At 46.2% G+C, this 24,159-nt stretch overlaps 3 protein-coding genes across 3 annotated transcripts in view; 2 read left to right on the top strand and 1 right to left on the bottom strand.

Annotated features, from left to right (window-relative positions):
- Positions 1-14,623, top strand: part of LOC124472562 (piezo-type mechanosensitive ion channel component 2) — a 42,281-nt gene extending 27,658 nt beyond the window's left edge. The window contains exons 28-56 of the mRNA XM_047027482.1: positions 1,092-1,335; positions 1,513-1,630; positions 1,808-1,964; positions 2,866-2,955; positions 3,363-3,490; positions 3,731-3,799; positions 5,190-5,293; positions 5,475-5,573; positions 6,161-6,281; positions 6,361-6,438; positions 6,674-6,840; positions 7,030-7,223; positions 7,402-7,575; positions 7,816-8,379; positions 8,479-8,737; positions 8,833-9,015; positions 9,115-9,412; positions 9,584-9,716; positions 9,814-9,961; positions 10,141-10,355; positions 10,455-10,613; positions 10,720-10,867; positions 11,137-11,325; positions 11,436-11,531; positions 11,642-11,811; positions 11,938-12,063; positions 12,236-12,324; positions 12,400-12,610; positions 12,830-14,623. Of these exons, the coding sequence (XP_046883438.1) occupies positions 1,092-1,335; positions 1,513-1,630; positions 1,808-1,964; positions 2,866-2,955; positions 3,363-3,490; positions 3,731-3,799; positions 5,190-5,293; positions 5,475-5,573; positions 6,161-6,281; positions 6,361-6,438; positions 6,674-6,840; positions 7,030-7,223; positions 7,402-7,575; positions 7,816-8,379; positions 8,479-8,737; positions 8,833-9,015; positions 9,115-9,412; positions 9,584-9,716; positions 9,814-9,961; positions 10,141-10,355; positions 10,455-10,613; positions 10,720-10,867; positions 11,137-11,325; positions 11,436-11,531; positions 11,642-11,811; positions 11,938-12,063; positions 12,236-12,324; positions 12,400-12,610; positions 12,830-13,082 (4,984 nt within the window). The 3' untranslated portion in view covers positions 13,083-14,623. The remainder of the gene's footprint in view (positions 1-1,091; positions 1,336-1,512; positions 1,631-1,807; positions 1,965-2,865; positions 2,956-3,362; positions 3,491-3,730; positions 3,800-5,189; positions 5,294-5,474; positions 5,574-6,160; positions 6,282-6,360; positions 6,439-6,673; positions 6,841-7,029; positions 7,224-7,401; positions 7,576-7,815; positions 8,380-8,478; positions 8,738-8,832; positions 9,016-9,114; positions 9,413-9,583; positions 9,717-9,813; positions 9,962-10,140; positions 10,356-10,454; positions 10,614-10,719; positions 10,868-11,136; positions 11,326-11,435; positions 11,532-11,641; positions 11,812-11,937; positions 12,064-12,235; positions 12,325-12,399; positions 12,611-12,829) is intronic.
- A 71-nt stretch (positions 14,624-14,694) lies between these two features.
- napgb (N-ethylmaleimide-sensitive factor attachment protein, gamma b) lies at positions 14,695-18,544 on the bottom strand. Its single transcript, XM_047027483.1, has 12 exons — positions 18,385-18,544; positions 17,933-18,000; positions 17,764-17,848; positions 17,642-17,659; positions 17,522-17,552; positions 17,264-17,373; positions 16,994-17,060; positions 16,839-16,909; positions 16,660-16,738; positions 16,451-16,530; positions 16,149-16,278; positions 14,695-16,010 (listed from the first exon to the last, which is right to left on the bottom strand). The coding sequence occupies exons 1-12, from the start codon at positions 18,438-18,440 to the stop codon at positions 15,873-15,875; spliced, it is 933 nt and encodes a 310-aa protein (XP_046883439.1). The 5' UTR covers positions 18,441-18,544; the 3' UTR covers positions 14,695-15,872.
- A 166-nt stretch (positions 18,545-18,710) lies between these two features.
- On the top strand, positions 18,711-23,523 carry rab12 (RAB12, member RAS oncogene family). Its single transcript, XM_047027546.1, has 6 exons — positions 18,711-19,465; positions 20,595-20,655; positions 21,947-22,085; positions 22,229-22,318; positions 22,671-22,775; positions 23,028-23,523. Exons 1-6 carry the CDS (start codon positions 19,246-19,248, stop codon positions 23,133-23,135), a joined length of 723 nt encoding a protein of 240 aa, XP_046883502.1. The 5' UTR covers positions 18,711-19,245; the 3' UTR covers positions 23,136-23,523.
- The last annotated feature ends 636 nt before the right edge of the window (positions 23,524-24,159 follow it).

Raw genomic sequence — 24,159 nt, forward strand, 5'->3', positions numbered from 1 at the left:
TCCCAGACTCTCATGTACTGTAGGAAAGTCTGGACCACAGATACTAACCTCATCACACATCAAAAATGAACTATAGATTTCTGAGAGATATTTCTGGTGATGATTCAAGGAAATGTTCCCATCTCAATTTAGGAATCCTAAAAGCCTAGAGCTGCTTGGTTCTTTCACTGGACTAGGACAGACAAGAAGAGATAGGAGGGGAGGAAGTGAAAAGCGAGAAAGATAGAGAGAGAGGATAGAGCATCCTAATCTGTCCACAGCCATTGATTATGTGCTTATCGCATTCCACTGTTTTGATGTGCAAAGTGGAGAACTCTTTTATTAACGCACTCTTTGTCCATCAACAAGTCTAGTGAAGAGGGCAGCCACGTTGTCCATGCTGCGCTCCCGGCCTGCACTTATTCCATTGTTTTCCTGAGGATCACATTACGGATACCGGCGGACAGAATCCATAATCCACAAAAAACCCTCTGTCTATCACTCAGACCCACTCTTCCAACTCAGGCGCTTTTCCCTGTACTCTAACTCAATAAATAGCTTTTAAGTACGGAAAATACGTTTTTTCCCCCTTCCCTAACATGATTTCGCTTGATGAAGACAGACGTTCACCTATTCCGGCCCATTGCACATGGTCATATCAAGACATCTTCCATTTCATCAGCCCTCGGCCCCAACAGTACTGCGTGCGGGTGTGGTGGAAGTCCTCATCCGCCTTCACTTGACCCATCACAGTAATGGAGGCCAGTGTCAAGAGAGCACTAACATGATCACCGTGATGTCCAGTAATCACACTTTTACGGTGCTGTGCCGTCTCCCTGTCTCACATACCTGTGCTCCTGAGTGACATGGCTAAGGTTTCAGCCCCAGCTTCCAGACATTGATCTTTCACTATCTGACTCTTACTGTAATCCTGTCACTAATAGATCCTGTTGATATGATTGAGGTGTCTGCTGTGTGTACACTTGTGATCCATGGTGTTGTTTTGAAGACTGCCATGCACTTAACATGCTATTATCCATTGCCAGCCTCCTACTGTATGTAATATAACAATTTTTTACATCGACTCTGAGTGACTCCTCCTGTCCCGGCAGATCATACCTGGACATGCTGAAAGTGATCATGTTCAGCTACCTCTTCTGGTTTGTCCTCACCATCATCTTCTTCACTGGGACCACGCGCATCAGTGTCTTCTGTATGGGCTACCTGGTGGCCTGCTTCTACTTCCTGCTTTTCGGGGGCCAACTGCTGCTCAAGCCAATCAAAAAGATCCTGCACTACTGGGACTTCCTGATTGCCTACAATGTATTTGTCATCACTATGAAAAACATCATGTCAGTGAGTGGGCCCTTATACGCTCCATGTGCAAGACATTCTGAGACGTGTCAGAGGTTATTGATGAGCTAAGACTCCCTGTCGGCCAGGTTTACATGATAGCATGATTCAGTGATTACACACCCAGTGCGCTATGTTACTGAGTTGGAGTCGTGATGGTCGTTGTTTTGCTGTGTTCAGATCCTTGCATGTGGGTACATCAACTCCCTGATGGTGAACCACTGCTGGCTGATCCAGCTGTGCAGTCTGGCCTGCACCATCAAAGAATACAATATCAACACCAACCAGGACTTCCTTAGTAAGCACTATAAGTTTCACTCTCAATTTGTTGGATTGCCAAACAAATGATATTTCACACGTTTTGTGTGAAATGATGTATTTACGTCCGTGTGTTCAATGGAACGTGGTCTGTTTGTTTCTGTGTGTGCGCCTGTGTGTGTGTGTGTGTGTGGTGTGTGTGTGTGTGTGTTTGCAGGTCCTGATAAGAGGTGCGAGCTTCCCAGTGATGAAGCTGGGATCATCTGGGACAGCATCTGCTTTGCCTTCCTGCTGCTTCAGAGACGCGTCTTCATGAGCTACTACTTCCTGCACGTGGTGGCAGACATCCGCGCCTCCCAGATCCTGGCATCCAGGTAACAGCCCCCCTGGTCCCCCTGCTCTCAGCAGCCCCCCTGGTCCCCCTGCTCTCAGCAGCCCCCCCCCGGTCCCCCTGCTCTCAGCAGCCCCCCTGGTCCCCCTGCTCTCAGCAGCCCCCCTGGTCCCCCTGCTCTCAGCAGCCCCCCTGGTCCCCCTGCTCTCAGCAGCCCCCTCGGTCCCCCTGCTCTCAGCAGCCCCCCTGGTCCCCCTGCTCTCAGCAGCCCCCCTGGTCCCCCTGCTCTCAGCAGCCCCCCTGGTCCCCCTGCTCTCAGCAGCCCCCCTGGTCCCCCTGCTCTCAGCAGCCCCCCTGGTCCCCCTGCTCTCAGCAGCCCCCCTGGTCCCCCTGCTCTCAGCAGCCCCCCTGGTCCCCCTGCTCTCAGCAGCCCCCTCGGTCCCCCTGCTCTCAGCAGCCCCCCTGGTCCCCCTGCTCTCAGCAGCCCCCCTGGTCCCCCTGCTCTCAGCAGCCCCCCCGGTCCCCCTGCTCTCAGCAGCCCCCCCGGTCCCCCTGCTCTCAGCAGCCCCCCCGGTCCCCCTGCTCTCAGCAGCCCCCCCGGTCCCCCTGCTCTCAGCAGCCCCCCTGGTCCCCCTGCTCTCAGCAGCCCCCCTGGTCCCCCTGCTCTCAGCAGCCCCCCCGGTCCCCCTGCTCTCAGCAGCCCCCCTGGTCCCCCTGCTCTCAGCAGCCCCCCTGGTCCCCCTGCTCTCAGCAGCCCCCCCGGTCCCCCTGCTCTCAGCAGACCCCCATCTCCACACACAGGCCTGGGGGTGGTCGGCTCATTCTTCTCACTTCCTAACCCTGTCGATGCTCAGGAGTTCCCCCCAAAACTGATCTTAGGTCAGCAAGTAGGGCACTGCTGCAGCTTCTTCTACATGGCGTGTTCTTGGGACTGTGTGTTTCAGAGGAGCTGAGCTGTTCCAGGCCACCATAGTGAAGGCGGTCCGAGCTCGGCTGGAGGAGGAGAACAGATCCATGGAGCAGCTGAAGAGACAGTGAGACACGCACCTACTATTTTATCTGCAAGCTAGTCGGATGGTGCCATACACGGTAGATACATCCTGTATTGAATTCACTTGACGTGATGTTAGAAACACTTCTCAGCTGTGTTACTCATCTGATAACCCTCCTCTATTTTTCCCCTATCTCAGTAGATAGGAGCTCTAATGAGCACTTTTCTCTGACGCAAGACCGCTGATTCCACATAAGCCCTCAACCATACCCCGATAATGATAATGACCTCACATGTCTACAGGAGGGGTCAAAGTGATGGGCGGCGAGGCGGCCCGTCGATACGCTGTGTGGCTCTCCCTCTTTAAAACACTTTCCTTCCCTTCGTCTCCACCTCCGTCCCCGTGCCTCTCTCCCCCCCCCTCTCTCTCTGCCCGTCTGATCTAATCAGGATGGACCGTATCAAGGAGAGGCAGCAGAAGTTTAAGAGGGGGAAGGAGAAGATGCTCAGCCTAGCCCAGGAGTCTGGGGAAGGACCCCAGCTCATTCAGGCCGAGGAGGAGGACGAGGAGGATGACGGTACTGTAGGACCAAGGTTTCGTTTAAACAAATGTGCCAACTCAAGTTATATACACGGCACTGGAATAGTTAAGCTTAAATGAATGATCACTTTTCAAAGTATTTTGTTTTCGATTTTAGAAACTTTATTTTTAAAAGGAAGATATCTGCTTAAAAAAAGAAGAAGCTCTGAATAAGATATTATGCATTCGTATATAATTGATAATGTAATGTGTAAATTGTTTTATTATATTATTTTAGGAGAAGAGCGACAGAAAGCCAAGACCACAAAAAAGCAGTGGTGGAGGCCTTGGGTTGACCATGCGTCCAGTAGGTTGACCCCTTATGCTCTCTCCACTCTGATTGGCTCTTGTGTCCTTGACCAGAACTCAGCAGATTCCCATACTCTCCTGGGCTCCAGAGGACCCAAACCAACCACATGTCTCCTTTCAGACCTTAGTCCTATTCCATCTCTATTTAAGGACCTTTCATGCATACAACCCTCTATGTGAAGCACAAACAATATGCCTGCCTCGGTTATGTTGATAGAATTATAAATGAACAGTCTATGCATGATGTTAGTCGCAGCAAGGGTCACCTTAAATAGCAGAATTTTGCCATGAAACAAAGGAAAATGACAAATGCCTGGATGTTTGTGGTTGTGGTCATGTTGACAACTGAGGTTGTCTGACACACGTCCGTGACCATATTCATGGCTTTGTCCTCGGAGCCCACAGTAGAGAATCTCTCAGTTGTTTCTCTCAGAACATATCCATTAGCAAGACTTGAAATCCTTCACCCTTTCTCATATCTTGAGAACCAGGATAAAGGACCATCATGATCAACATCAGGTTTGGCCCTGGAGAAAACTGAGCAATGCAACAAGCTTGAGCAATACATTTTTGGTCACATGTACATTTGCTGGACAAATGTATATTCGACCAGTCACTTCTTACTGTGTTCTACAGTGCATTTGACATACATCTGCATCAGTTATTCTCTGAGGTGACTTGTCTTCTTGTTGAACTGATATCACCTTGATATCAATTCAACACGTTGAACTGATTTCACTTTCCATGTTTATGATTTCTGTTTATGATTTCTGGTTTTCCCATGCTTTGTCACACCTCATATCCATATTTCCCAGCATCCTCCCTTGCCCCCCATTCTAGTCTTTCTGTTCAAGGACATAAATCAGCTTTGTCTATATCAATGCTTCTCCTAGCTCCCAAATGCTTCTTTGAGGCAGGATTGGAATTATTAGTTCTATAAACCACAATGTAGCAGTTTTCTTGAACTAATGATATTTAAACATTTTAGCTTGTGTTTCTTTTTGTAATATTTATTCTGAGCCACTAAATTGTCTGTTCTGCTAACAGCAACATCCTTCTGAAACGTTCCATAGTCAGTCATGTTATTCCTAACTTTCTGTATTTTCAGTGTCTCCCAGCTGTGTTTCTGTTAACAGTGTGTGTTTGAAATTGTCTGTCTAAGATAGTATATATGTTTTTACTCGTTTATAAAATAGTGGAATTTTTATACCAACCCAGGCCATTTTCTTCCTTTCCTTGGCTCTCTCTAAGGAGCCAGAGAACATGTGTGATCCTTCTTCAACCTCAACTGTGCTTGGCTGACGTTTGCCCCATTTCATTAAACGTTTTGTGTCAGCTGTGATGAAATATGTCAACTGGTTTAACTGAGCCTTCCTCTCAATCCTCAGTGGTTAGAAGTGGAGATTATTACTTGTTTGAAACTGACAGTGAGGACAGTGAGGAGGAGGAGGAGAAGGGAGAGGACGAACCACCTAAGAAGTCAGCCTTTCAGGTGAGCACCAAAACCAGCAAGCAGTATTGTGTTGGAACGCCAATATGTCACACAATACTTGTCATTTGTGATGAAATGCACAGGAACATGTGGTCTACTCTCTAAAACACTGTGTCTATTTCTCTCGTATCTACTAACACTGTTTCCACTAACTCTGCCCCACTTTGTCCTTTCTCCATAGAGAGCTATTGGAAAGTTTGCCTCAGCTCTCTTGGCTTTGCCAAGGTCTATCATTAAACTGCCCAAAACTATACTGCAGTATTTTGTCAGGGCAGGCAAGGTATTCCTAGAAAAATTACACTTGATTTGTTTCCTTTTGCTGTGGAGACTTGCCATTTCATTGAAGACTTATGCATCACCAAACTGCCTGTCCATCCCATGTCAAGAATTAAATTCTTCATTTGAATACGACCATTGGACTGTACCTATTGTAAATCTGGGTTGTCTGCAACATGTACTGGATGATATGGAATGGAGACGCAGTGGCCTAGGACTTTTATCCTTTGTCCTTCTGTCATGTTGTCTGAATGTCCTGAACTGCACTGTTTCACTTTGCATGAACTGGGACCTTTTTAAACTAGTGACAGTAATGCATCTGCATTGATGTGTTTTTCCCCTTTGTACATTAAATGTTTTGCTCCGTTGATCTTGGATATCAGTCAATATGAAATAATAGAGTGACACACAATTCGATTATATTTCAGTGGAGCAAAACTGCTGTGTCAGTGGCATTTTGTTGTGCTATTCATTTGTTTGTATGGGGTTTAAAGGGCTTGATGTCATGTCATTACTCGCAGTTGTTAAACAACTTCTTCCGTCAATTTCATATGCCCAGAGGTGAATTGGCTCTTGTCTTATATCCCCCAGTTTCTTTACCATGCGTGGATCACAGATTCCAAAACCGCCATGAAGGAACGCAGCAAAGAGAAGCGTAAATTCTGGAAGAGATACACCAGAGGAGACAAACACAAGAGAGACAAGAAGGAAGGTAAGAGGGGAGCAGTTTAAGAAGAAAAAAAAGAAGTAATCGTAATGTTTGTAAAACGTGTGCTTGTGTGTGTGCTCAGGCCACGTGGCTATCGAAGTGGGAGAGGTGGAGGAGGGTCAGGAGACGGAGGAGGAGAAGAAGAAGTCTGCTGGCCCAGGTTGGTCTGATCTATCCCCTCTGGATCAAGGAAGCACTATCACCTCAAAATAGCTTCACTGCTTGGTTACCACCGCACGGGTCTGGACACTTCTGAAGAGCAACCTGCTCGACCTTACCTGCATACAACAGTGCATCGTCGTAGCACAGGACAAGAGGGGGGGACTGGGCAGGAACGAACACATACACAGGGACTGTTGTACTGTGAACTCTCCCATTTCCCTGTGCCTTCATAGACAACATCCTCAAGCGGGTCTTCAACATCATCAAGTTCACCTGGGTGCTGTTCCTGACCATGGTGGACAGCTTCACCAAGTGGATGAACGACATGTGCAGGGAGCACATCGACATCTCCACCGTGCTGCGCATAGAACGCTGCATGCTCACCCGGGAGGTCAAAAAGGTAACTCCCCCCCCCCCCCTCTCTTATCTTCACACAGTTTCTATTCCTATTCCGCTCTGATCCGTATCTCTTAATTGAACCGTGGAAGGCTCCCCGGGATCGATTATCCAGGGTATTAGCATCAGGTCAACATCAGATTGTGAATGACCCAAGAGAATGAGTGACATCACGGAGCCCTCTTCCGTGCAGGGGAATGTCCCTTCGCGAAGCAGCATCCAGGTGTACTACCAGAAGCAGATGATGATCAACATGTCCCGGGAGTCCAGCCTGGAGCGCCTCAGCGAGGACGGCTCGGCGTCGGGCTCCCGCAGGGCCCGCAGGAAGCGCGGAGGCTACGGGATGGAGAGCCAGGACAGCATGGCGTCCAGGGACAGCCTCTCCAGGTACACTGCTGGGCCTGTCCCCAGGGCAACCATCCAACACTAGGATGGCTCATCATAGTCAACATGATGAGACCCCCCCCCCCCAGTCTGTCTTTTACTTGATCTCGCCGCATGCTGTCAGGGCCAGTCTCAATCCTCTCATCTCTGATCACTCCATCTCCATCTCTCCATCCATCAGTGCCTACACTGAGGCCACCATGCTGATCTCCCGTCAGTCCACGCTGGACGACCTGGACGAAATGCCAGAGTGCATTCCCAAAACCAGCGAGCGTGCCCGCCCCAAGCTGCGCAAAATGTACGGCCTGGACGCCTCCTACTCCTCGGCCGACAGTGGCAGCAGCGCCGTGTCCAGGTGCCCCAGCCTCGGCATTCCTCCCCCCCCCTCACCTCACACATCCCCCATCATCATTCATTGGTCGACTAAACATTGCTTCTGTGCTTCACCGTTGTCGACATGCAGTTTGCGCTTTCTGTTTCCTTTCGCTGTTTTCCGAAAACCCCACGTTTGCGGTGAACGCGAACACAACGTTCTCTTGCTCGTTGACCAGCGTGACACCGTGCTCTAATGTCTTGTCCTGTGTCTGTCCTGCAGCGAGGCCACCCAGTGCGTCACACTCTACTCCAGACAGGGCACGACGGACACCATAGACGAGGTGGAGGACGAGCAGGACCAGGGCCAGCACGGGCCCCGTAGGGAGGGGTCAGACGGAGCAGAGGGCGGCCCCTGGGAGGGGGCTGAGTCTGGGGAGGAGGGAGAGGAGGGCCGGCGCAGGCAGGAGCGTCTGTGGAGCTCCGCGGGTCCTGGAGACGACCCCTCGGCAGCCCTGTCCGGCCAGGACTACACCACTGAGAGCGACGAGGGGGGAGGCAGGCAGGGGTACATGCCCACAGACGGGCGTGCGCGACAGCTGCACACACCCGACACCGACGCTCTGAACACCTCCGACGCGGACGTGCCGCCCAGTTACAGCAAAGCGGTCAGCTTTGACCGTCTGGCGGTCAGCTTCGACCGTCTGGAGGTCAGCGATGACGACAGTGACCTGGAAGACAGAAGGCTGATGGCGATGACCCCCGACAGCAGGTCGGACTACCTGTCCGACCCCCTGTTGCCCTCTGCGACCACGGAGTTGACCGCCAGCGAACTCCTGCTCAACAAGTGAGTAGACACGCTGCACAAACGCAAGCGGCAACATGCTCTCTGAACACATTTATGTCTTACTCTCCCTTCTAATCTCTTCTTCTTTCTCCCCTCCAGAATGTTCTATGACGAAGAGCTGGAGAGCTCGGACAAGTTCTACAACAGCCAGCCTCTGGTGTTGCAGCTGTGCTATGCCCTGTACAACATGCTGGTGGCTCACTCTGAGATGGTCTGCTACCTGGTCATCATCATCAACCACATGGTGTCTGCCAACTGTGCCACCCTGGTGCTACCCATCCTCATCTTCCTCTGGGCCATGCTCTCTGTGCCGCGGCCCAGCAAACGCTTCTGGATGACAGCTATCGTCTACACAGAGGTACTGAATATGTCAGCTTGAGTGACAGGTGCTAGGTCATGACTACCGACCCTGTTACGACACTGTAACTCTGGTCACTGTTTGTCTCTTCCCAGGTCACCATAGTCATCAAGTACTTCTTCCAGTTTGGATTCTTCCCCTTCAACCAGAACCAGAAGATTGACAAGAACAAACCTTACCACCCTCCTAACATCATCGGTGTGGAGAAGAAGGATGGCTACGTCCACTACGACCTGATTCAGCTCCTGGCCCTCTTCTTTCACAGATCCATATTAAAGGTAGCCTACTTCTGTGCTGTTGGTTCTTCAGCTGCCTTTATCTGACCCTTGGTGTGTTCCATAACTGGTTGTTGACCATGACTCTACTCCAAATCCCAGTGCCATGGCCTGTGGGACGAGGATGATCCCAAGGAGACTAAGAAGGACCCGCAACAGCGTGCCGAATCAGAGGACGAGGGCCAGGACAAGGAGAAAGAGAAGGAGGCCGTCCCACCAGCCGTCCAGGGCAGGAGAGGCTCCACCCACACCCTGAAGTCCATCAACCTGGGAACCTCGACAGACTCTGTGCACGTACAGATGCACTGTCCCCAACAGCAGACCTACCAACGCCGCAAGAGCTCCAGCGGGGCGTCCCACATCTCCCATCGCTCCAGCCACTCAGCACGATCTAAGAGAGGTAGGGGGAGGGGCTTAGGGGACATCTCCCTCACTTTCACACCCGGCATACACAGCTGTGTGGTGAACGGAGCCGAGGTCAGTCGAGGGGTTTCGATGTGTCGTTTCCGGATAGAACGTGCTCGAGCTCAACTGAAGAGGATGTGTGTTTGCGTGGTTTTTGAATCGCCAGGTAGCACGAGCACCCGGAACAGCAGCCGGAAGGACGGCAGTGAGGCCGGCGTCCAGCCCAAGACCCGCAAGCAGCTGATCATGGAGAAGATCAGGGAGCAGCTGATCAAAGCCAGGGTTTTCATCATGAAACGGTCAGTCCTCTTTGTCTGTGAATGTATGTGTGGAGTATCCACTTTCTTGCAGAACTCAAACCAAACTTGGCTCTCATGACACATTTTTTCTTTCCAGGGCTCTTGAGATCTACTCGCCCATTCGTCAGTTTTTCTACCACCTGATTCACCCCGAGTACAGCGCAGTGACCGACGTCTACGTGCTGATGTTTCTCGCTGACACCGTTGACTTCATCATTATCGTTTTTGGATTCTGGGCTTTTGGGGTATCTCATCTCTTTTGTGAAATTGTTATTTTGTTTCTAAAGAGTTTAAAGTAAGAAGAATAACTCAACAATCATAACAAAAATAGAGTGTATCTCTTTAATGTGTTCACTTGCTTACAAGTGCATATACCTCTACAGAATTGTGTTTATGTGTGAACAAAAAAATCTGGTCCTTGCAGAAACACTCAGCAGGAGCAGACATAACCTCATCGCTGTCCGAGGACCAGGTGCCTGGGCCCTTCCTGGTCATGGTTCTGATACAATTTGGGACCATGGTGGTGGACCGGGCCCTCTACCTGAGGAAGACGGTCATGGGGAAATGTGTGTTTCAGGTCATCCTGGTGTTTGGCATCCACTTCTGGATGTTCTTTATTCTGCCCGGAGTCACAGACAAGTGAGAACTCACAATATGAAGAACTTTTTTTTATTTTTTTATCTCTGTGTATGAAAGCTAGTAAGCCGATAACGGGTTTGACCTTTGTGCTGCTTTCAGACGTTTCAGTGAAAACTACGTGGCTCAGATGTGGTACTTTGTGAAGTGCTTCTACTTTAGTCTGTCAGCCTATCAGATCCGCTGTGGCTACCCTACGCGTGTGCTGGGCAACTTCCTCACCAAGAGCTACAACTATGCCAACCTCTTCCTTTTCCAGGGGTGGGTTTGATCAAAGCGTTTGGTGGTTGGGGGGGGGGGGGGGGGGGGGGGGGGTGGATGTGGTGGGTTCCGGCTAACTGTGTGTGCTGTGTTGTGTTTTCCTAAGGTTCCGCCTGGTGCCGTTCCTCACAGAGCTGCGAGCGGTGATGGACTGGGTCTGGACGGACACCACGCTCAGCCTGTCCAGCTGGATCTGTGTGGAGGACATCTACGCACACATCTTTGTGCTCAAGTGCTGGAGGGAGTCGGAGAAGGTTTGGTCCATCTTGCATGACAGGATTGTCTTGATCATCTGGCGAATGGGAGATGGTTTTGTCTAACGAGCGTAGAAAGACGGCGTGCCTCTCTAGGGACGAGACTTACGTTTCTAAACAACCATTAACACAGGACCAGCTTGTTTCCAGACCTCTGAAAGGGCCTGGGGTCAGACTGCGTTACAGACTACACCAGAAACAGGTCCATGAAGGGTACGGATGCCCATTAAATGCCAAACATGATCAAAGGGCCTGGTCTTTCCCCACAGCGCTACCCGCAGCCCCGGGGACAGAAGAAGAAGAAGGTGGTGAAATATGGCATGGGAGGGATGATTGTGGCCCTGCTCATCTGCATCGTGTGGTTCCCCCTCCTCTTCATGTCCTTGGTCAAGTCCGTGGCAGGGGTGGTCAACAAACCCCTGGATGTGTCTTTTACCATCACCTTGGCTGGCTTTCAGGTTCCTGACCATGAATTAGACTGTACTGCTGACTATAGTTAAAAAGACCTTAGACTTGGCTCTCCCATTGATGTTGTGTACTAACTTGAGATATTGTCCTCGCTTTACAGCCAATATTTACCATGAGTGCTCAGCAGAACCAACTGAAGGAGGTCTCCGAGTCAAACTTCAAGGGCCATTTCATGAAGTCGTACTACGGCAATGATGTACGTGGAATAAACCGTTGATGAGATTCTCTTCCTCTGCAGATTTGTGAAATACATTTGTCCACCCAGTCCTTGGTGGTGAGGTTGTGTGGTTGTTTGCCTGTATGCAGGAGGCCCTGCAGTGGCTGGAGGGCTACACACCAGAGGACCTGACCATTGCTGAGCTGGAGGGGAGTTCCAACTCCCTATGGACCATCAGTCCCCCCAGTAGGAATAACCTCATCAAGGTCCTGAATGACTCTGAAGAGTTCCCCATTACTGTAGCTTGGTCCATTCAAAGGTAAGACTTGGAAGTCTTGAAGAGTGAATAATAGCTACAAGTCCAAGTACTGGTATTGACTATCTTCTCCCTCTCTCTCTCTACCTCTCTCTCCCTCTCTCTTTTTCCCTCCCAAACTGGAAACAGGAACTTGACTCTGGGAGCTAAGGCAGAAACGGCGACAGGAAAGCACGTTACAAATCTGGACGACGAGACCAAGCAGGAGCTTGTGGAGTTGTTACTGGACGTAAACCCTAGCAGCACAAAGACAGTGTGAGCACATCCGCCTGGTTGTTCTGTTGTGTTCAGTGGTCGTTCTGTAGTGTCACACTGTTCTGAAGTTCATATTGATGTCTTTTTTGGGGGCTTTCCGTGTCTCTTGCATAAGTGACGGATCTGTGCTTCCCGATAACAGGCAGCTGTGCTCCTTTCCCTTCCCCTGCAGGGTTATTCAACATGTTTTGCCTCGTTATCTCCGAGCTCCTAGTGACTCTGAATCCAAGCCCATAGACCAGCTCTACAAACGGGATGACAGTAAGTCTATTTTCCATTCTGTCATCTTTTCCATATGTATGTACTCGGGTTCTATTCAAATCTATCTCTCTTCAGAGGACGACCCCGTGTGGTTTAACATCACCTTGACCCTGAAGAGAACCAACAACGACACAGGGAAGACACAGGAGTGGTGGATTGTCAACCAGACGGAAGCAGCCCCATTGAAAATCAGGAGCTCCAAGAACCAGTATTCTGCAGGCCTGGAGCTCTATGTGTTCAGCGACCAGGTCAGCCCTCCGAGCCTGGGATTCCTGGCTGGATACGGGTGAGGACACACAGGAAACGAACAGGCCCTGTGGTGGAATGATCCAAACTCACATTTGGCACGTTCAATATATTTTGCATTTGTTGTGTCTTGTTTCGAAATGTACAAAGCGGATTTCTCGCAACGAAGTGAGTTGCTGTTCGTCTTGACTCACTTAGGTGTGACCCTCCCGACCACACAGCTGCTTGTTAAAAGTCATTTCTCTCGGTTGCCTTGCAGGATTATGGGGCTGTACGCGTCCGTGGTGCTGGTCATTGGAAAGTTTGTTCGTGAGTTCTTCAGCGGAATCTCCCACACCATCATGTTCGAGGAGCTGCCCAACGTGGACCGCATCCTGAAGCTGTGCACGGACATCTTCCTGGTCCGAGAGACGGGAGAGCTGGACCTGGAGGAGGACATGTACGCCAAACTCATCTTCCTCTATCGCTCCCCAGAGACCATGATCAAGTGGACCAGGGAGAAGACCCAGTGAGCCTCACCATGCCCACCACAAGAACACGAGTGACATGAGAAGTGACCGTGGCACAGTGACTGGCACAGGCCTTTGAGACGGGGGGACTTCTCTCACGCTTCGAGTGGGGTGTATCTGGCACTGAGCAGTGTCTTAAGAGCTCTTGAGGTGTGTGTGGATTACTGTCCCTGCTTTCCCACGGAAGAACGACATGGGATGACCGACTCCGAGTGTTAACCAAGGGCTTCCCATTTATGGATAATGACCATACAGAACCAATGTGTGCTCACAATTTTGCAGCTCACTTTTCAGACGGTTTCCAAATGGAGTTCCTGGATTGTGGGGTTGTGCAATATATAACTCTCAGCCTCCAAGGCAGTCTATTACGAAGGAGGACAGAATCTAGAGGCAGCTTCTGTTCTGGCCAAGATACAGCAAACCCCTAAAAGGCACTCTGTCATGTCTGAGACTGAGACGAGCCAGTTTTGAAAAACAAAATACCGTTATTACACAATGTATACTTGCCTTACTTTGTTAGTGTGAGAGACTAAAAGTGTTTTAGTTATCAAATATATCTCTCAGGAAAAAACATCCCAAGACGGGGTTCAGTTATTCCATTGTCGGTTCAGAAAATAAAAGTGTTTATATTATTATAGCTTGAAGGACGACATAGGCAGAAAAATATGGATTTGCATTCTAAAAAGGTGGTCAAATATTAAAAGGCATGACATGATACAGGTCAAGGGAAAAATGTGATTGAGTTCTGGTGAGATTGATGGGCAAGGGACAGTTTTTGGATATGTTCACAGTGAATGTGATAGAAAATCTAATAACTTCTTTGTCCAGTTTGATTAGAGCTCAATCCAAGGGGGGCTATTTTTTAATCAGGGTATAAAGAAGCTACTCGTGCATCAACCGGTAGACTGTCGTACATCACCTTTTACAGTTATTAAAATGTCAACCTCATTTACATTCTTACATCCACAACAGTAACATTGGCTATGCCACTAAAATGGAGGTGGATGAGACAAGTACCCATTGACACAAGGGGCATACACATACCCTGTGGTCCAAACTATGCATTAGAAGACATTGTAGCATGAAAAAACTATAATAAAGTCATTTTCATTACATGTACATGGCATTTTATGGATGATAGTGTGGACAATTCAATGTGAAAGTGTACGTGTATGATTAAAGGAAATTTGCTATTGTGGAAATGTTTTTTTCCATTTACCCATTGTGAATTACCGCATGGCAGACAGTTTTTTTTGTGTATGTCTATATTTCATTTGCTGCCCATTGGCAGGTATGATACACAAGAGGTTTATAATTTAGATCTTCACTGATGGCAACATTGATGTACAGCTTTGATCTCTCTAATGCACAAATACATCATATGTTATTACTATTAAGTGACATTGCGTAGCAGGTAGAGAGCATTAGAAAAACGCTACACTCATCAAAAATAAATCAGGACTTTAAAAAGCTTTGCATCCATTACCTGACTTTTTTCCAAGTAACTGTTTTGTACCACTAGGTCCTGCTCCTCCCACATTCTAAACACGGCCAGCCAGCTATTTATTATTGTTGTTGGATGAAATTGACAGTATGCAAAATGACCACCACCAAATACATCAAATAATTTGTTTATTTCATGATGCCGTAAAAGAAAGATCTGAATATTTAGGTAATGCACAGGAAATGAACAAATAGCACACATAGCAGTGTTTGTTTCCATCTAATACAGTACAGCTTTATGTCATGGAAACTTTTGTTTTTGCAATTTCACCAATGTGGAATTATTTACATGATGTAATTGATTTTGATTTTATGTGCAGCCTTTACCATGTTTTCACTTGTTCTATGAACAACAATTAGATGCATTAGAGGTATAGAACAATAACATTGAGTAGGAAGGTTTTGTGTACAGTATACATTATTAGCATTTAAACATGAATAGCATAGTAAAAGAATCTGAACAATTCCACTAAATTTCTGTTCCCTCTTGTTTTATGTTCTCTACATCAGTCTATCAGTTACATACCAGATCATGATATACTTTTGGTCCAGTCACACCCTCTACAGTGCAAAAATAAGCTGCACTTTGAGACACATAACAGTCTAAAATCATTATGTGAGAGCAAACTTTCCTATGTTAGATCATATAATTTTTTAAAAATAACTTATCTTGTACACATCCACTATTGAAAAGACACTGAATGCTTTTTAAATATTTCACCAGTTATTTTACTTGAACAATGTACGTATAGTAACACTTAATAACTCATCTCTGAGATATCTACACAACAATAAATTCACATTATACTTAATAATATTGTCCCTGGACAAAGTATAATGACTTAATAAATAATAGAATAGAATTTGGATTCAATTGTACACACAATCTACAATGACGACCACATTTACAATTTCAATGAACGTCAATGATTGACACCAACAAATGTATATTATGACAGAACATTAAATACAATTTCAATATGACACAATTTCTCAACATATAAGATATGTCTTATTTAATTGAGGATCCACCTCAAAAACTGTACACACAAACGAATATGCAATCTGGATATATATACTATGTTTATGTATCAGCTCTGATTTACAACGGCTAACGGAATTTTTCATTGTTTTCACAGACAGGGAGAATCTTGGAGCTCAGAAACTGTTTCCATATATGGGGAAAGGTCTACTTTTCACCTGATATGAACCCACATATCACACTATTATTGTGTATGTATGGAATACGAGACTGTGTAGTGAAGTATTCAGCCATGGGGTACCTCGAGGCTAACACAAGCCTCCCTCATAGTCGTCGTCCTCCTCTGGTGCAGCCTCCCCACTGGCTGCCCCTTGTGGTGCAGCAGGGGTCTTCTTCTTCTTCACTCCACCTCCAGGTACCCTCAAGGATATGGCCAACTTGGCATACTGGAGACAGAGAGGGAGAGAAAACAGATGAATGGTATAAAAATATGTTTGGGTGCCCAAGGGCCATTTGGTGCCCAAATTGACATGTGGATAGAAATTGCTGGAGAAACTGCATTGCATCTGATGCATCTTACTCACGTCATTGTCCATGTACTTCAGTAAAGGTAAGTTACAAATGTAGTGGACGACATCCTCATCTTGGTCATCATACCCCGCCAGTAGTGTATTCATGGCAATGGCATCTTCACTTGTATCGTACCCAGGTAAACTGCAAGCAAATCACACATTGCAGTTTCACAATCATTTACACAGTAACGGGTTGTGAGTATTCTACGATGAACATTCCAGAATAAACTGGAACTGTAGCTGTAGATATCCATAACACGGGCATGCACGGTGGATGAAGTAAAGTGAGGGTTTCATAAGAAGCGTGACTTTACCTGTAAGACTCTCTGACACATTTATCTGCAGCCACAAAGTCCACTCGGTGAAGATGTACCAGCACTTGTGCAGTTGTTTTCTAAGAGATAAAATCACAGACCAAGAACACATGTAGCATATAACTCAATATACAGCATTAGTACTGTAACATGAACACCATCTCAGTATGAGTACTTGACGCTTGCATACGACCAAGAATGTACAGTACCTTAAAGCACATTGGATAGTTTTCAATATCTTTGTACATGTTTTTCTCTTTCTGAAGAGCCACTGCAGCTTCATCAAGCCTGTATAGAAAGTGTTTGTGTTAAAATAGAGTCATATCAAAGATGATGACATTCCAACAGTAGTAGTAGGGATATGGAACCAGTACAAGTGTGCTCCTACCTGCGCAACCGGACCAGGAGTCTGGAGGCTTTCCCCAAAAGTTCAGCTGCTTGACGAAGACGGTCTTCATTCTACAGGCAGACAGTGTGGGTGAATCAGGAACTTACTATGAAAGGGTATCTGATCCACAATATACAGCATTCCATCATCCTTACTTCAAAAACAGATGCTGCCTTCTGATACAAGTCCACAGCTTTCTCCAAGCTCATAGGTTCAATGAGTCTGATCACAAAAAGAATGATGATTTTAAAAAAAGAAAGAAAACGGACTTCAGTCAGATAACTCGTTAATAATGCCTATTGCACTCAATCACACACTGACACATATTTTTTTAAATGTGCATCCCTTTGTGTGAGGGGTCACTGCTGCATGGTGTATTACAGATCATCTGATGCTAAGCTACAAGAGTTTGGATCAGAACTTACTTGCCAGCCCTGTCCAAAGCCATTGCTGCTGTGTCAGGAGTGCCATTCTCCACATACATCATGCTGGCTTTTTCTATGTATTCAATGGCCTCTGGCATCTTCTTCATGTCCTTTTATAGGGAAGAGAGAGTCCATGGTGTCTTAAGTGACATGGCTAACACTAACTTTTCTCTCTCCTCTTCACTGTACTGTACGTCTACTATAGTCATTATTGTGGTAATACAGGTATTATGCATTTTTGAATAAGTTAGACCTCACCTTCATCATCATCCCAGCTTGCTCAATTGCTCTGGGGGGGAATAAACATGTTACAAAGTAGGTCTGCTGGCCTATATTTCCTTCTACGTAATTGAATGTTATCCAATGAGGGTTACTTACTTTGCAGCATGAAATAGTCTGGGGATTTAGGTTAAGGAAATCACAGGACATTGTTGCAGAATCTAGTCTAGATTCAGTTGAAAAGAAAAGGAGAAACTGACAGTTCCATAAAAAAAGGATACGTTTTATTTTCTGTGTGATATTCTGCCTCCTTCAGGTAGGCATCCTTTGCTTGCTCAAACTGTTTGGCATTCTTGAAACACACAGCTGGAAATGCAAAAAACGTTATTTTCATATACAATTCTGTTATAGGCCTTACTTCAGTAAATAAGACTATGATTCAACCCTTACCAGCTTTGGCATACTCGGACGCAGCAGAGTCATAATCTGGCTTCCACTTGGTTAGATTTGTTTTTAAACTGCCATGTGAAAAATTATAACATTGCATCACAATCAAGTCACTATACTTGACGTTAACTAGTTAGATTAGGACGAAAATATGATACAGCAACAGTGTGAGAATAGTACTGTACTAGGCTATGCGAATGTATCGTTACAGCTAGCAAACATCAGCATAGGCCTACTGTGATTTTGGATTTGTTTTGACTACAAAAAAACTTGGCAAGCATGCTTGGTACAGTCCATGTTACTGACATGCATAATCGTTTTATTTGTATGCAATAGCTAGCTACTGTCTAAGACGCAGAAGCTACTAGATGGGCCAATCAATGAGTACAGTAAATATGCTGGCTAGCGAGCAGCCAGCCTGTCTATCTGAATGAAAACATTGTGGCTTGTCATACCATTTCTCCGCTTTCGCGATGTGCTCATGAGCTTCGTTTATTTTCTGTGCGGCCATGGTGTTGCCGTCGTCGTTTACAGTAAAGGATATAAGTACTCGAAAATACTGGATAACGATAAATGGTCAGCCTAGATGTCGTTGGTGTTTGGATTAAAGAGACCTGCCCCTTTTCTACGTCACAGACCCCCACACTACGGATGCCCGGATGGGCGCAATGCACCATCAGTATTACTAGTTGCTACTGAAAGTAGAAGTTCTACTTCACCTACTATCTGCCAGCACAATAAAGGCAGGACAAGACCACACTACTATACTTCTTGGGGCCATTCTCTACATACTGATGCCGTTTTAGAGTGTTTTAGAGTGCAAGTAAAGCTAGAATCTCATGTTAGCTTGTTGTGTCTGGGGGAATTGTGGATTTGCGTTCAATAGCAAGGGCCTATCACTGATGTTTGAGACTACCAGGACAGAAAATATAGTGTGAAGGAAACAGGGAACTGACAACTTCTGAAATCACTCCATTACAATCTAAATCCATCTACACCTTTCTTTTTTATTGTTCGAATTTGCTGAGGGGACACTATAAAGTACAAATGCGTTTAATTCTGACACACAGGAGACTAAACTGCCGAACTTCCAATGAAAGCATGAATGCATCTCCAAAGGAATGCGACGGAAGCGGAAAAATGCGCGGTGACGTATTGTAAAAGCTCCTGACAGTCCAGTCGGTTGGTCAACAACAGTTGAAGAGTGAAAACTTTAGTAAACTTTAATAGTAAGACGGAAGAAACATATTTCAACTATTCTCCCCCATACGTGTCTTTATCAACGTGTGTTTAGGTGTACAAATGTGGTATTATTGATGGATTCGAGGTATGAAATCCAGCGGAGGGTCGGTGGCGGGGGCTCTGCTAATGCGTCCCCCGCTATGGGGGCTCAGTCTCGCCGTAGAAAAATGCCACCCAGACCCGCTGATTATAAACTTCAAATCATCATTATCGGCAGCCGTGGTGTTGGCAAAACCAGCCTCATGGAAAGATTTACCGACGATACCTTTTGCGAAGCATGCAAGTCAACCGTTGGTAAGAGTTAGACAACTTTTCCTTTAGCCATGCCACAACGGTGATTGTTGATGCTAGCATTGTTTTCCTTCACATTTGCTATCGGTAGTAGCCAGCCTGTATAACAATAAGGCGAGCAATTCTCAGTACATCTGTTCTATTGGTTCTATTCTATTGATATATTGGGTTTTCATGTGTTTTTCATTGCCACTTGAGTCAGTGCATTGATTGATTGATGTGGTTGCGGTCTAAGTTGTTCACTCAAGGCCTGTCAAACAGCAAAGTCTATTCTCAATGATGTCAAATGTATTTTATATTCATTCAATATATATTTAGATACGTATCCTGTGTTATTATTTGTTTTACTGTAGCTTAACTTGCTTGTCTAAATCTAATGTCATGTTTAATATAACAAAATCTATAGATTTCCTATTTGTGTTCAGACAGGTAGGCTACAGTAAACCATGTCCCAAATGTCATTGTACTGTACTTCTAAATAGCAGTTACGTTAAACAACTTGGATACAACTAGATTGGAAAGGCAGGGCCTTCTTTATTACCTTGTGTTTTAAGCATTTGTCCTAACTCATCAATCAGTTATCCAGCTAGCTTAATCACTACATTTTCACGGAAAGTGTAAAAAAGCATAATATTTGTAGTTTAATTCTTCTGTATAGTGTCCATGGTACACAGCCATTTAATGTGTTGAAGGGGGAACACTGCTCTCAATAGGACCAACACAACTGACAGGCCTGCCATGGTCCCAAAATAGTCAAACTCAAGCAGCTGCTCTGGCAAGCAACCATTTTGTGCCTTGTCATACTTGTGACACAGCTCTGCAGGTTACTTGAGCTCCTCTTTGAGTTGTGCCCCATGGTGACTCCTGTCCCGTTGATCAAAATGTCTTTAAAGTAAACAGCTCCTTTTTATGACAGGATCCCTAAGATAGAGTACCCTGTGCCTCGGGATTGATTGAGAACTAGGTCTAAATGTGTCAGAGGATAGTGACATTCCAGTGTACTTTTGTTTATGAAGAAGCCTTTTGTCACATATGAAGTAGCATGTATTTAATAATATGTGCACTTGCTAGCTAAGTTGGTTTGTTATCCACCTTTATATAAATTTTCTGTATCTTATGTGTTGCTCTGCAGGAGTAGATTTTAAAATCAAAACTGTTGAGCTGAGAGGGAAGAAGATCCGTCTGCAGATATGGTGAGTGGACAGGAGGAGGACAGAGACCACTGGATGTCTTCAACCATCTCACTGTCTCCAATAGACTGTCTTTGGGTGCATCTCAGTGGTGTAGAATTGCTTCCTTTCCTTAATTTATCCTGGACAGAAAGACATGAACTTGTACTTGACAAGTGCTACAATGCACCATTCTATGTAGTCAGGCATGGTTGAATTTGATACAAAAAAGATCCTCATTGTGAATTCTTCATTCATTTCAGTTGTTTTCAACAAGATATGTTGAAGCAATACTCCATTTTCGGAAATGGAAGATTCTGTGTTGTTCAACTGTAGAGCCATCTACTGCTTTGAATAACTACCGCTTGCCAAAACAGACACACCTCCGTACATGAGCTCGCTTGGTGTGTCATTGTGCTTGGCTGGAATGCATACGTGTCTCCCTAAATAACACATTCATCCTGTTCACTAACCCCTTCATCCAATTCTACCCCCCAAACTCCACCTTCCTGACCCCATTCACTTCACCCCCATAAACATCCCCTACATATCCTCTATCTCACCCAACTCCACTCCAACCTTTCTACCACTCCACTCCTCTCCACCCTCACCATCACAGTCGATTCAGGATGGCTGTCCTGAATGTGTCTTGTGTCTCGTGTTGAGCAGCTCACATCTCACTGTCCTGCAGCCTGGGCTGCTTCATCACTGTCAGCCCTAACCCTCCTCCGCCATGTGACGCCTGTGTCTGACTCTGCTGCCGCTCATAGCCTGACTCTGACTCACACTGGAAAGGGACAGGCTAGCAGGCCCAAGGTATAGTACATGAACTCATATGAATGTAGCTTAACCTCTAGGCATGTCGCTAACCTGGTCCGCAAAAGTTGTGGTAGCTAGGAGATCGGTCCCTTCTTGGAAATAGGCTTGTCATTCTGAGTCGATTTGTTGATATTTGAAATTGAGGGGTTTGATTCATACACGTTTTTAGAGAATCTGGCAATATTGTGACACAGTTTACAGTTGTCATAAGGATGTAATCAGGAAATGGCTTTTCTTGTGTTGTGAGTTAAAATGTTCTTCTTGCTTATAGCAGATCAATTAATTTGGTCAATGATAATAGTTCTATGAAGCTCTGATTTACCTAGGTCTGTTCTGGGTAGGACCAGTAGGACCCTTATTTACAGTACAAGGCTCCTTGTCAGTGTAATAACATTGCAGATGATCTATTGGAACGACATTGATCCCAACGAGCACCCTAATGTTAAGCGCATTTCTAATGCATGCAGATTTCTGAGTGTTTCCCCTTCCCACCCAGGGATACTGCTGGTCAGGAGAGGTTCAACAGCATCACCTCAGCCTACTACAGAGGGGCCAAAGGGATCGTGCTCGTCTACGACATCACCAAGCAGGAAACCTTTGATGACTTGCCCAAGTGGATGAAGATGATAGACAAGGTGACTTGTTCCCCAGCCAAATAACTGTTTCGATCTATGTTGTTTTATGTGTGGGGGAGGGGGGGGGTGAGCATGAAATGTCAGTGTACTCGGAGTGACGAGCTCTCTTCATGGGTCTCTCCCTCTCTGTTGATGGGTGTCAGTATGCATCAGAGGAGGCTGAGCTCCTGCTGGTGGGGAACAAGCTGGACTGTGAGACTGACCGCATCATCACTCGACAGCAGGCTGAGAGGGTGAGCCCACACCTTCAAACATACAGGAGGAGTCGCCGGGTAACTTTCGCCCAAAGATTCACTGCTCATATTGTTCAAAGCAGCCCTTGTGTCTTTCGGCGAGCTAGCATACAAGGTCAATAAACAAGAGAGTATGAGAATGCCTCAGATGCCAAGTCTACATTCCTATTGAAGGCCTTCATTACAGAAACAAGTCATTAAGATTTGTTGAAGAAGTTTACTCAATTTTTTGGTTACCATAATCTTTTTTTACTACTGGTCCAATTTGAATGTATATGCAGGCACTGTTGAAAATAGGAATCAGGCTTATTGTTGTTCTGTAACTAAACAAGATGTCTTTTCTCATATACAGTTTGCCTCGCGAATTTCCGGGATGCGCTTTTGTGAGTCTAGCGCCAAGGATAACTTTAACGTGGATGAGATCTTTCTAAAACTGGTGGATGACATTCTTAGCAAGGTTGGTAGCTCATGGGGCTCTCTTTTGATCTGGCTTTAATTTGGTACAAAACTTTCTGTTGCCTTATTTTTTGCATGCAATGCACAGGCTAAGGAAGATTCATTTCAAATCTCATAATGTAATATAGTTCCTCATAACTGCTTCCACTCATGTAATCATGAATCGTTACCCTGTTTAGTTTCTGCTGCTGTTAAAAAGATTGACGACACCATTAACCAACGCTTTCCTCGTCCTCTGTGCTATTTTCAACAGATGCCGCTGGAAATGACCAACAATGAGCTTTCCAACAGCATCCTGTCTCTGCAGCCTGAACCGGAAGTGCCTCCAGAGCTCACCCCTCCCCGCATGCGCTGCTGTTGAGTGGACCCCCCCCCCCATTGACCCCCCCCTCCATTCTACCTGCACATGCAGTGAACCATTCTGGCCACCAGAGAGTAGCATCGAGCAGCTGTCTGGAATTGTGAGAGTCAGTGGCTGCTGCAAGAGGCTCAGTGTCTTCACTTGATTTGCCCTCCTAATTCACCTGTTTTCTGTAGCTGAACTCTATAGCATGTACGACAGACAACACACACTAACACCCACCACCCCTACTGTCCATCCTTGCTCCTGACTACCTCAAGCCCAGGACTGTTCAGTTAGCTGGGCCTCCCCGGTGCCTTCCAGGTAGAGAGCCCTTGGTACCCACTGCACATCCACACTCATGGGGGGCCATAGAGACAGGAAACATGGACTCCTTATAGAGGGACTAGGACTGCTTCTCTTCCTGCGTCGTAGAAACGATTGAAAAGCACATACACTACGTTACATTTAGTCATTTAGCAGACGCTCTTATCCAGAGCGACTTATAGTAAGTACAGGGACATTCCCCCGAGGCAAGTAGGGTGAAGTGCCTTGCCCAGGGACACAATGTCATTTGTCACGTACTGGAATCGAACCGGCAACCTTCTGATTGGTAGCCCGATTCCCTAACCGCTCAGCCATCTTACCCCCCCAACCCTGACGTTAGATTTCGAGTAACTCATGTCTCTGATCGCTACAGTTCTGGGGGTATGGAAAAGGATGCTTATATCGCACATCTCTGAGAGCAGGTTATTGGACTGCTTGTAGATACAGAGGTTTCACACTTTAAGAGTTATTAAACTAAAAGTAACTGCTTGGAATAGGGCAAGATAACGTGCAGATGTTGTTTTATTTGTGATTGAAACAATTATGTAAATATATTTCTAGATAGCCCAGCTGATTTTGGCTGGATTCCATTGAAGAGGTTTGTGTGCTGAATTTTTACGTGTGTATATTACTGGCCAATAGGAAATAGCCTTGAAGTGGTTGTCAGTTGCATCCTTTTGCCTTACAGTATTAGTGGCTGGAATGGTTCATGTCACAT

The sequence above is a fragment of the Hypomesus transpacificus genome, chromosome 10, assembly GCF_021917145.1.
Source record: "Hypomesus transpacificus isolate Combined female chromosome 10, fHypTra1, whole genome shotgun sequence".
Classification (NCBI taxonomy): Eukaryota; Metazoa; Chordata; class Actinopteri; order Osmeriformes; family Osmeridae; genus Hypomesus; species Hypomesus transpacificus.

What these genes read in the sequence shown, in the direction of transcription:
- napgb (XM_047027483.1), bottom strand. Translation starts at nt 18,440, where the DNA reads ATGGCCGCACAGAAAATAAACGAAGCTCATGAGCACATCGCGAAAGCG. An exon ending in GTCCGAGTATGCCAAAGCTG is followed by an intron (nt 17,849 to 17,932) that starts GTAAGGGTTGAA and finishes TTGCATTTCCAG; the next exon opens with CTGTGTGTTTCAAGAATGCC. An exon ending in TGAAGTACATGGACAATGAC is followed by an intron (nt 16,011 to 16,148) that starts GTGAGTAAGATG and finishes CTCTGTCTCCAG; the next exon opens with TATGCCAAGTTGGCCATATC.
- rab12 (XM_047027546.1), top strand. Translation starts at nt 19,246, where the DNA reads ATGGATTCGAGGTATGAAATCCAGCGGAGGGTCGGTGGCGGGGGCTCT. An exon ending in AAGATCCGTCTGCAGATATG is followed by an intron (nt 20,656 to 21,946) that starts GTGAGTGGACAG and finishes CTTCCCACCCAG; the next exon opens with GGATACTGCTGGTCAGGAGA. An exon ending in CTCGACAGCAGGCTGAGAGG is followed by an intron (nt 22,319 to 22,670) that starts GTGAGCCCACAC and finishes TCTCATATACAG; the next exon opens with TTTGCCTCGCGAATTTCCGG.